This window comes from Heliconius melpomene, chromosome 13 (assembly GCF_056956725.1).
Source record: "Heliconius melpomene rosina isolate 202511_hmr_F chromosome 13, ASM5695672v1, whole genome shotgun sequence".
Lineage (NCBI taxonomy): Eukaryota > Metazoa > Arthropoda > Insecta > Lepidoptera > Nymphalidae > Heliconius > Heliconius melpomene.
In genome coordinates this window covers 22,933-35,129 of record NC_140401.1, presented here as the reverse complement: position 1 = coordinate 35,129, position 12,197 = coordinate 22,933, and the positions used below count along the sequence as shown (strand labels likewise).

Here is a 12,197-nt window from a genome sequence, read left to right as displayed (position 1 = left end):
GTGATCGTTAGTCTAGAACAGGACAATAATCTGCGGATATGTTTACCTAAGTATTTACCAACTACGATCCCTGAAGTACAGTGTACAGTACATTACAGTACGTCGTTCACGTTGTACGTTGTAGGTAGTCTATAGTACGCGGAGACTGGGTACGGTTGACACGGTACACAAAATACTTATATTCAAGTTTATGTTTCGTAGATGCAGAGAGTTCAGGTGAGCTATAGTAGATACGTAATGCATATGAGGAGAGCGGCAGACGAGCACGGTTACTGCACACTACACGTTACTGTTCCTGTCCTTGCCTGATAGGCAAACACGATGGGTATAAAGCGTGTTCTCAGGAGTGACAATTATCTAAACACTTAATTCGATATGCCGATATAAGATATATTCCGGCCTATGTAAGAAAGAGGTGAGAAAATTAGTTTACGAATTTACTAGTAATTGTGCATTATCATGACCTCGAACTGGAGAAGACAACTGTTCTGGGTACGGAAGAAGCAAAGGTAGGTAGACCTATATGTTTTTGTTAATTTCAAATATTTAAAAATATAGTAACTCGAGAACTATAATTACTTATATAGCCATATCGTAGCCAAAACTTCACATTTTATTTACACTCATCATAATCGTCACTTGGTTCATAACCGTACCCAGTCTCCGTACTCAATAGGTAGGGGAAGGTGGGGTAAGACGGGGTGGCGAGGTAAGATGGGGACCCTATGAAAACATATAATGCAGTGTCACAAGTGTACAAAATTTGTTTTTACGCCATTTGTTAGTATATAGTGGTACTTGTTAGTGTCACTAAAAGTTTCGTCGGAGAAAATATGTTCCTACTTGGTATGCATGTTTTTTAAATTTAAGGTGGTTTTATCTAATTATTGACATATATAAAGTGCGTGACTGTTCATGATATACGATATACGAGTAAAAGATAGGTGACATATTTTTTTATTGATGTTTGTTTATTTTATTACTCTAAACTCATTAATTCGTTCCGGATTACTTTCATTAATACCCACAAAAAATGTTATTCAACTTATAAGTCCAGTTTGGGAAAGATGGGATACCTACTGGCGGCCAAGACGGGGTTGGTACCCCGTCTTATCCGCTAATTTTGTTATTCTTTTTGGATTTCGATTTAATTCAAAATTATCATTACTAGTTGTGTTTCGTACACATACACATAAGCACGTAAAATTGCTGTGACAATTATATACTTCCTACCACAAATTGCAGCCAGCAGATGTTGGTTTTATGCGGCCTTTGAGTAAATTTTTATGATCAGGGTCTAACAGCCAAGTTAAGATCAAATTCTTGGTAAGTAGTTTCTCAATTTCAAGTGGCTGAAGTCTTCGGGCAAGTTTTATTCACCAACAATGCCAACTGCAATTAATACATTTAAAGTATGTGGAATCTCGAAATTGAATGCTGAAGAGGAAGCAACATATAATAATTATTTAGATAATGCAGCATTCCATCTGGTTAGCCCGAAAAAAATAACGTCTTATCTACGAACGGCCAAAAAAAGACAAAGAAAAGTTCCAGGACACACGCAAAGACTGCTGCTTCTCCATATAAAACAGAATCAGTAGATAGACAAAACTGTAAACTGAAACCAAAGCTAACAAACAAAAAGCAACTAACAACACAAATAAGAGATCCAAAAAAACCATGTAAGATGACGAAGATACAGAATGCCTACTACTGCCACGGCTTGTATTCTGAGTCTACTGAAGGATGGATAACTTGCCAGAGATGCGGTAATTGGGCGCATTGTGGTCGTGCAGAAGTGGAAAATAAACGATGACGAAGCTGTCCATATTTGCCCTGTTTGTGAAGATGACAACATTTAAGTATTCTATACCCCATCTTACCTAAGGGGGTACCCCGTCTTGCCCTATAGGTGGGGTAAGACGGGGAGATTCACCATTTTTTTAAAGTTGATTTTTCTATAAGAAGAATTATATATTTTTTTGTTTTGACTGATTATAATTGAAGGAGAAAGTCTTGTTGTTTTTTTAAAAAAAGTTCCTTTTTATGAAATTTTTATTTATGAAATTCCTTAAGGTCCCCGTCTTACCCCACCATCCCCTATATTGTCGGACGAACCAACAAATTAATTTGATTGATTTAATTTTTTTTCCATACAAACTTTCAACCTCTATTTCATCCCTTAAGGGTTTTTTTTTAAATGCCGTCTTAGTGGATGTCCAGATTACAAACGTAAACATCTGTCAAAATTTCACGTTTCTATCATGAGCAGTTACGGCTGTGCGCGCGTCTCTCCTCAGTCAGTGAGGACATGTCCTTTTATATATATAGATTATTTTTCCTTGTTCGGTGTTATGTATACTTGTATGCGAGTATGTTTTTATACATGTATATCTCTTCACGTATGTTTTTATCATATTTAGATATTCATTTGCTACATACACCCCTTCCCATTTCTTTCTTTAATTCTCTCCTCTAACCAACAGTTGCCTGGAAGAGATCGCTCATTTAATGATAAGGCCACCTTTTTGTACTTTGTTCGCCTTTTTAATGTATTATAATAGAAACATATAACAAAGTGTAATGAATATATTATGTATTTATTTTTGGTGTGCAATAAAAAGTATTTTACTTTACTTTTAATATACAATTTTTACAATTCCAAATCCAAAGTTTAACATTTGTATGCTACAGCCACTAATATTAAAATTGGTTTTAATTATTATACTCATTGATTAAGTTATATATCACACAAGAGTCCAGTTGAGGTAGGTGTGACTGTAAGACAATACACAGTCTCAATGCTCTCTGCTTTAGGTGTTACTTTATTAGACATAGACACTAGTTGGTACAACTATGAGCATTTCAAATGCTACAGTAATCTTGTGGGTCAAGCCTAAATACATATTTAGGAAACTTTTCATTTTCTAACTTTATCAGATTATCTCACTACTCATTTACTAATTAAAATGTTGCCAATACCAATAGTTATAGGCGACAACACATCATAAATTATAAACCCGCCCTCTTTAAAGAACCTATATAGAGAGAGCTACTGCTACTAGTTACTTACAATAGCGCACCTGTGACTCCACAAAGCTATATCTATGCTGAATGCTGTAAGAGTAAACTAATGGTGTTACTTTATTGTTTTTCATAGATATTATTTCTTCATAATATTATCTATATATTGATATGTATTGTTTGATTTATTATAAATTCACAAGATGCCTGTCAAGATATTTACTTATTATTTTAAAACCAGTACTATAGTCAGGAGAGAATAAGAAAAATATAATTATCAATTTTTTTATTACTAATATACACAATCCTAAGCTAATAAGTGATTAAATAATAATTAAAAACAATCTGCACGATTTTTAATTTCTGCCACGATTCCCTTTTCGATTAGAGGAGCAGTAAATCTGTCGAAAACTTTCCCACAACACACATACACTTGTCGACCGAGAGCCAGAGTGAGACGACGAGCGTGTCCTGAAGCATTTCCTTCTCCGAGTAAAGTGGTGGAGAGAGCTCCGTCACCAACCGCCAGAGGCACTCCAAGTCCCACTTCGATTAATTGGGCTTCTCTACCACCGACCCACACGAGCACCGAATCCTTCATTCGTAAAGCAGCGACACGACAAATAAATTCTCCACTCCACACTTCAAACTCGTGAATTTTCCATGTGCTCTCACGATATTTAATTTGTCGCTTACTCGGAATACTTTTAGGTAACGTTTTAACTTCCATTTTATATATAGAACAGAAAGAGTTCTACGTATTCACTTTCATAGTTTTAGATATAAAATACAAATTTAGTTTGCGCTTTTCGCCGGGAATGACCACAGAACACATTTACTTGGGAATGACTGACAAATTGACAATTCTGTCACTCTGTCCCAGTGTCGCCAACCTCGAGAAGGCAAAAAAAGCATATGGAACTTAAAAAAACAGTAGATAACAATAAAATACAAGAAAGTCATTAAAAATAATACAAATACTCTTATATTTATAAAGGAAATCCAGTTAAAATGCAAATATCTAACTAAAATGTTATAAATTTTATTAAAATAATTAATTTTATCAACATTTTCAATTTCGAGGCTTTCGACGTTCACGTAGTAAACTTTTTAGAGTTAAAAAAAAAACTTTATCCTTATATTATTTCGTCGTTCGTCTGTTTTTATATCTCTCTAGACTGCCTATTTCATGATCGAGTATTGGATATGTTAAGCTGAAAATAATATCAAATAACCAGATTTACTGTCTCTTCGAGCTCATAAAATAAAAAGTCAACGCAATCTAAAAATATGAGCAATTATAGTTTTTGCTGCATTTTGTATGGAATTCACCGCGTGCAAACTCTTTATGGTACTGAGGACCAACAATTGTGAAATTTCAAATTAAAAGTGAAAATTTACAATACGAAGAAACGAAGGTATGAAATGAGTGCAAACTTATATTATATTTGTCAACGTTAATAAGTAAAATTCCTGTTGACCTACAATCATAATGATTTTTATGCATTTCAAAAAACAGCAGATATGAGGACTAAAACAGAAAACAGGGATACAAGCCAAAAAACAGTAGATCTACTGTTAAAACAGTAGGGTTGGCAACACTGCTCTGTCCTGCAATGACGTAAGCGGCATAAGCACAGAACACATATACCCATGCCATAGGGCATGAAAGTCGTGAAGCCCTCTGTCTTGACAAAAATTCAGAAAAAAAAATCTAAATATTCTTTATTCAAATACACTTATAACAAGCACTTTTGAATCGTCGAATGAACATATGAACAAAAAGCTACCACCGGTTCGGAAGGCAGTTCTGCTGAGAAGAGCCGGCAAGAAACATACTTAACATTGATAACAGATTATAAATATAGCCACAAGTACGGCAATTAATAAATTACTCTTATTATTTTAACACAATATTTTGCTTAACTCGAAATAAATGTTTATTAGCAATAAGACGTGAATAACATTTTAATTTCTATTTTTATTCTATTGTGATCTTCTGCAGTTTATTGGCATTGCAAATAAAAGGAAATAGAACACAGAAGAAACAGAACACAAGAACACATGTAAAAATATTTTATTTTATAATGTAGGGGTATTGCACAAGTATTAATATTATTTATAAATATTAATTGTTAACACTCTATGTCAGCGCCCTGAATTTATTCGCTACAAAGGCAATTGTGAAATTATGTTCCACTATTATATAATTAACATCGTCGTAATACAGTAGCCCATATTGGTGACCTTGGTGGATCGTACAGTCTCCATCCGAACGCGGAAAGTCCTGCCTATGGGGTAGTTCGTGAGCACATGATGCGGGGTGCCGGCTTTGAGTTCGGGGAGCCACACGCGGTTAAATAGTGACAAATCGAGAAAGGCTGCACTCAGGCACACTGCACTGCACTGCAAGGCAGGCACTCTCCTTTCTGTTTATGGTATGGGCGGCTTGGTGGATTACTCTGGCCACCTGCAGAGTGCTGGAATGCCCGTTGCGAAAGTCGAATTGTGCGTCTCTGGGTGGGATGTGTGGCTGCAGCAGTGCAAGAAAGGGCTTTCCGAAGAGTTTGCCTACCGCGCTAAGGAGAGTTATTTGGTAGCTCTCCGGTTGGCATGGGCTCTTCTCCGCTTTAGGTAGCATGACGTCCAGGCCTTCTTTCCACGCCTGGGGAAAGTGGCCCAAGCGTAGAATGGCGAATGTGTCGAAAAGCACCGTTCGTAATTTCGTCCGCGCCTGGGGCTTTCTTGGGCTTTAGCTTCGCGATCGCCTTTTCCGCGATGAGTAGTGGGTCGGCTCGTCAGGACCCACTACTTCGTATCCGTTTCGAACCGCATCCTAGAACAGGCGCCGACCCGTAGTGCAGACGGAGAGACACCTCCACGCCGGGTGTTTCGCGTTTCAGTCTCCCGCGGCCAATGTGGGGATGGAACTGTCAAGGAGCTTGTGGACCTCGCGTATGTGCAGAGTGTTGCTGTTGGAGCCCGGGCGGTAAATCGCGTAGGCATGGATGACGCGCGTACCGAGGTATACTCGACACCCAGAGATTGGAACGACTGGGTGCCGAGGTCAGGCAGCTGATTGTGGACGATGTCGCGGCGCACCTCAACTAGTAGTCCTCTTCAGGGGTTGTTAAGTCTAACTGTATTGGTGCTAATACCGAAAAAAAATATAAAAGATTAAACGCTTGCAACTGCTGTCAAATTTATATACAAAATGTCAGTTCAGTTCTTAATTTATGGCGTTCCGAGTGTGGCAGTTGAGCACTAATCACTTCGCCAATGTCACGTTACATTTTCACACGAAGGAGATTGTACGGTAAACAAAATATCAAAATAAACCCCGATGTATTTTTGTAAAATCATTTAAAAGTCAATAAATTAACGATTATAGTACATTTACTTTTTGTTCTTAATTCACTTTAAAATTTTTTTTTTGTAAATGTTTTTACAAGTGTGTATTTGTTAGTTTAAAATATGTCGTTTAATATAGATATTTTTTAAGATGATGTTTTCGTGCTGGCAAGTGTACATGTGTCAAGTTTGATTAGAGCCAATAGCATTTAGACATTTGTATTTTACCTCCTCTTATTTGTTGGATTCCTGGCGTGTTTAAATTTCATTGGACATCGTCACACTTCTTTTTCAATTACTCCCAATCACCGCTGGCATATTTGTTATCACATTCATAAAGTGTCTGTGAATCTCGACTTTGGGATAATTTATCTGGAAAACTTCGTTTGTTCTATTTGATTGACCACTCGATCGTCTTGCGGCGTCTGACGCCGGTAATTTGTGAATTAAATTAACAAAAAATACGTCCGAAGTGGACTAAAATGAAGTACTTTATTTTACTTGGGGCGGGCATCCTGCTACTTTCAGGTAATATTCAGATTTAATGTCATTAATATTGCAATTGCTTGTGATTTTAATTTAAGCGTTTTTGTAAAGTAACACATTAGATGCTTTTGTACACGTATGTTAATCGATAACATGAAAAATCAATAAATTTATTAAGATTATATTTATTTCAAATAGTCTAGAACTTTCTAGTTCCGTCATGCCATGTCTTTATCTAGTTTTGTGTTATGTATCAGATGTCTTAGTTTAATATTCATATAATTCATGGGATAAACTAATCCTCAGGATGGTGTCAAGCTCAGGAGGGCGTCGGTTCTGTGGAGGAGGTGACGGTAGACGCAGACCTGGGAGCGTCTCGTGAAGGTTCCCGCACCGGTAGGTATACTTTACGTAGCCGGTTTTGTACGTGCTGGTGAAGTAGGCTCTCATTTATTAATATCATTGAATTTAAAGAATCAATGAAATTGTATTTAATTTATCATAGCTACCAATATCACAGATTAATAATAAATAATTATAGGGAGATAGATCTAGAATATTTTAAATTAGTGTGAATAATTTATGCATTATGTTAAAATTATATTTTTTTAATAAAACACTTTTATGCTTGTTCAATCTATGTTAACTGTACTCAACACATAGTTCAAGGAATTTCTTTGACTTATAATAATAACAAATAACACAATTTATATAATTAGCAATGTCTAAGACATCATGTTTATTGTACAACATTTTCACATCATCGTTTTTTAAGGCCAATATCTGTAGCGAGTACTCTTAATCTCTCCTTAAGCCATGCGGAGTCCTGTATGTGATGCTGAAGTCGTCTGTCACCACAGGAATGTTCTCTATGTTTGTCCCACCACCATCCATACCTGTGTACAATGCTGAGGAAATTAAAAGGCACAAGAATCTATTTAACGGTCCACTATTCAATAATAATACATTAGATAAATGATCATACCATGATAAACCAATTTTAAACTTGTCGATAAAGTAGTGACACTGACATGATTTTAAAAGTTAAGTGTTATAGTTAACGAGTTCATATAAAATGAACTTTGCCAATTAGGCGCAATGGGGCCCAACGATCAAACTCTCCCCTGATAAGCGTACGCAGGGCATTCGTCTGCGATCGCCAACCGTTCACGAGCGACCATCAAAGCTCGTAATTTTTCTTCAGGGGTCAGCTACTGTCGCCCTTCCCCGCCCGGTGACGCTGTCAAGACCAATCCAGGTCATAAGCAATAAAGTCCAATCGAAAAAAAAAATCTGGCTAAGGAGCAGTAAGCAGGTGGTGGGTTGGTGACGTACTCGTGCGAGGTGGTGACGGGCGCGTCGTACTTCTCGCGTGGCCCGCGTCGGAACAGCGCGAACACGCGCGCCATCGCAGGCGCCTCCTGCTCCTCGCCGCACGATGAGCAACGGTAGAACTTGGCTCGCACCACCGCCGCTGTGCTCCATATTGTGAATGAATAATGTCATTTAAAGGTGTATTATACCCAGTTTAAATTATATCCTAATTCGACTCAAAGATCCTCAATATGTTATTATAACATAGATATACATTTTTTTGAGTTTTTTGTGCAGTCCAAATTAGTAGTTGTCATGGTTAGAGTAGCCATGCCAAATGAATGTAATCATTTGGAAAAAAAATTGTTTAAATATTTTCTGAATCAATTTAAAAACCATGTTTTAAGAGATTAGCTTAAGGCGACCGGAAGTCGTCAAAATTTCATTAATTATATATTTCTTTATGAATCTAATATGAAACCTAAAGTCTACGATGTCACATGCATGCCTAGAAAATGTCTTTCTATTTTTAAAGACCCCTGGGCGAGCAGGACAGAAGAAACAGGAGTAATGCAGTGCTTGGAGCATACAGTAGGAGCTTACCTTAATAATTAAAATAATACAGGAGAAATTAGATTGTGCAATTCTATATCCACATTATTCAATTGAATTGTGTCTACACAACACTCACGCAGCGTGAGTGGCTTGACCGCGGACACGTAGGAGCGCCCAAGCTCGCGCTGCGCCGCGAACCGCAGCTTGAAGGAGCGCGCGTGAAGCGGCGCTTCTTGCGCCTCGTGCTCGCCGTGCTCCGTCACCACCGCCGACATGTCCACGTCTGCGGGCGCTACAGTGGAATCGATACAATCGGCTGCACGGCTCCTAGCAACGAAGCGGAAAGAAAACGCCATGCGCGTGCATTGCAATATGTCAATTTAGTCGACACAACTAGCATCTAAGAATCTGCATATTGTGAATAAATAATGTGATTTAAGTAATTATTATTATTACATTATTATTTATTACACACAGTTTAAATTATATCCTAGTTCGACTCAAAGATCCTCAATGCTATTATAACATAGATATAAATTTTTTTGTGTCTTTTGTAATACGTCAATACCATATAATATAAATGTATATAGCCATGCACACGTTTATATATAAAAATTGCCTATGCAACTTTGCGTTCATCATATCACGATGGTTGTTTCTATGTATTTAAAAATACATACAAAAAAAATAAATAAATGTTGAAATTAATTTAGTTATATATAAAATGGCACATTGCGCACAGACGCGGAGGCGGTGCTGCGCGAGGAGGAGGCCATTTCCCCTGATGGGCTGAGCGTGGCACAGCAGCGCGAGATGCGCGAGCACGCGCAGAACTACACCTTCCAGACCGAGGTCAACCGCATGATGAAGCTCATCATCAACTCCCTTTATAGGAACAAGGAGGTAACCTTACTTTGTTGCAATATAACAATTACAATAGTTAATTATTTAACAATTAATTGCTTTTATTAACTAAGTACAAAATAAATGTAAAAATGCAATTTAACAAAAACTTTAAAAATTTCAAATGTCGAAAACGTTATCAGCCATGATATGACATCATTTCCAGATTTTCTTGCGTGAGCTGATCTCGAACGGGTCGGACGCACTGGATAAGATCCGGCTGCTGTCGCTGACGGAGCGCGATGCGCTGGCAGCCGACGCGGACCTCAGCGTTCGTATCAAGGCGGAGCCCGAGCGCCGAATGCTGCACGTCATCGACTCTGGCGTGGGCATGACACGCCACGACCTCGTGCACAACCTGGGCACCATCGCCAAGTCCGGCACCGCCGACTTCCTGTCCAAGATGCAGGACGGCCAGGGCGGCGCGCAGGACACCAACGACATGATCGGCCAGTTTGGCGTGGGCTTCTACTCCGCCTTCCTGGTTGCGGACCGCGTGACCGTGGCCTCCAAGCACAATGACGATGCGCAGCACGTGTGGGACTCGGACGCCAGCTCCTTCAGCGTGGCGCGCGACCCTCGCGGCGACACGCTGCGCCGCGGCACTCACATCACGCTGCACCTCAAAGAGGAGGCGGCCGACTTCCTGCAGCCCGACACTATCCGCGCGCTCGTCAAAAAGTACTCGCAGTTCATCAACTTCCCCATCTACCTGTGGGCCTCACACACCGAGACGGTCGAGGAAGCGACCGAGGACGACGAGGCGGGTGACGGGGACGGGGACGAGGACGCCAAAGTGGAGGACGCGGCCGAGGACAAGGCGGCACCCAAAAAGACGGAGAAGACGGTGTGGGACTGGGAGCTGATGAACGACAACAAGCCCATCTGGACGCGCAAGCCCGCCGACGTGGCCGACGACGAGTACACGCAGTTCTACAAATCCCTCACCAAGGACACCACCGCACCTCTCGCCAAGTAAGTAATTTCGGGATAAATGTCTGTGTGTAATGTTAATAGTTTTAAATAATATGAAAAAAAATGGGCTAGCCCTTTTTTTTTTCTATACAGTTATTTAACTGAGGGTTAAACCCATATGGGTTTCATCAATGATGTTGTGTATCGTTCGCAGGGCGCACTTCGTGGCGGAAGGCGAGGTGACGTTTCGCGCACTGCTGTTTGTGCCGCGCGCGCAGCCCGCGGACTCTTTTAACCGCTACGGCACCAAGACCGACCACATCAAGCTTTACGTGCGTCGTGTGTTCATCACTGATGAGTTCAACGAGCTCATGCCCAACTACCTGGCCTTCATCCAGGGTATTGTGGACTCCGACGACTTGCCGCTCAACGTGAGCCGCGAGACCCTGCAGCAGCACAAGCTCATCAAGATCATTAAGAAGAAGCTCGTCCGCAAGGCCCTCGACATGTTGCGCAAGATCCCCGACGACGAGTACGCGCATTTCTGGCGCGAATACTCCACCAACGTGAAGCTGGGCGTCATTGAGGACCCCTCCAACCGCTCGCGCCTCGCTAAGCTGCTGCGCTTCCATTCCTCGCGCCTCTCCGATGACGACGAGCGCACCTCCCTGGAGCAGTACGTGGCGCGCATGCGGCCAGGCCAGGCGCACATCTACTACATCGCGGGCGCCGGTCTCGCCGAAGTGCGCCGCTCTCCCTTCGCCGAGCGCCTGGTGCGCGCCGGCTACGAGGTGCTCTACCTTACTGAGGCCGTCGACGAGTACTGCCTGTCCTCGCTGCCCGAGTTCGACGGTAAGAAGTTCCAGAACATTGCCAAGGAGGTATTCGACCTGGACGAGAGCGAGCCTCAGAAGGAACGCATGGAGGCCTACAAAAAGGAGTTCGAGCCGCTGACGCGCTGGCTGGGCGACAAGCTGGGCGCCTGGATCACTCGCGCGGCCGTGTCGCGCCGGCTCTCCCGTTCGCCCGCAGCGCTCGTGGCCACGGCCTTCGGCTGGACTGGCAACATGGAGCGCCTCGCCATGTCCAACGCCCACCAAAAAGCGGACGACGCGCAGCGCAAGCACCACCTGACGCAGAAGAAGGCGCTGGAGATCAACCCGCGGCATCCCGTAGTGCGCGAGCTGCTGCGTCGCGTGCGCGCCGACCCCGACGACGCCGCCGCGCTGCGCGTGGCCACCGCCCTGCACCGCGTGGCCGCGCTGCGCTCTGGATACATGCTGCAGGAGGGGCAGGCCGTCGAGTTCGCCGAGAGCGTGGAGGCCATGCTGCAGGCCGCGCTAGGTCTGCCCGAGGACGCACGCGTCGAGGACGAGCCGACCGAGGACGAGCCCGCCGAGGACGAGTCGGCGCCGGACGAGGACGAGGAGCCCGTCCCCGACGACGACCACGACGAGCTGTAGTGCGACGGGTGTGCAGTGCACGAGCTGACTACTGTGTAGTGGAGAGAGGGAGGTGGCGCTCCGAGAGTACTATTAAGACTGCATTTTTTTACATTTTCTTGTATTCGAGTTTGTGGCGAGTGATGTAAATATATTATAATATTTAATTCATTGTGCCTCCTTATTTAAATTTCCTTTGGTGAATAA

General features: G+C 41.9%; 3 protein-coding genes across 3 annotated transcripts; 1 reads left to right on the top strand and 2 right to left on the bottom strand.

Annotated features, from left to right (window-relative positions):
- Positions 1 to 3,295: 3,295 nt before the first annotated feature.
- Positions 3,296 to 3,885, bottom strand: LOC146532365 (uncharacterized). Its single transcript, XM_085196090.1, has one exon. It carries the CDS (start codon positions 3,752 to 3,754, stop codon positions 3,359 to 3,361), a length of 396 nt encoding a protein of 131 aa, XP_085052216.1. The 5' UTR covers positions 3,755 to 3,885; the 3' UTR covers positions 3,296 to 3,358.
- A 1,200-nt stretch (positions 3,886 to 5,085) lies between these two features.
- Positions 5,086 to 9,473, bottom strand: LOC146532364 (uncharacterized). Its single transcript, XM_085196764.1, has 3 exons — positions 8,867 to 9,473; positions 8,197 to 8,335; positions 5,086 to 7,757 (listed from the first exon to the last, which is right to left on the bottom strand). The coding sequence occupies exons 1-3, from the start codon at positions 9,084 to 9,086 to the stop codon at positions 7,622 to 7,624; spliced, it is 495 nt and encodes a 164-aa protein (XP_085052890.1). The 5' UTR covers positions 9,087 to 9,473; the 3' UTR covers positions 5,086 to 7,621.
- On the top strand, positions 6,620 to 12,161 carry Gp93 (heat shock protein 90 Gp93). The gene is made up of 5 exons (XM_085196762.1): positions 6,620 to 6,903; positions 7,168 to 7,257; positions 9,473 to 9,633; positions 9,800 to 10,608; positions 10,763 to 12,161. The coding sequence occupies exons 1-5, from the start codon at positions 6,858 to 6,860 to the stop codon at positions 12,009 to 12,011; spliced, it is 2,355 nt and encodes a 784-aa protein (XP_085052888.1). The 5' UTR covers positions 6,620 to 6,857; the 3' UTR covers positions 12,012 to 12,161.
- The last annotated feature ends 36 nt before the right edge of the window (positions 12,162 to 12,197 follow it).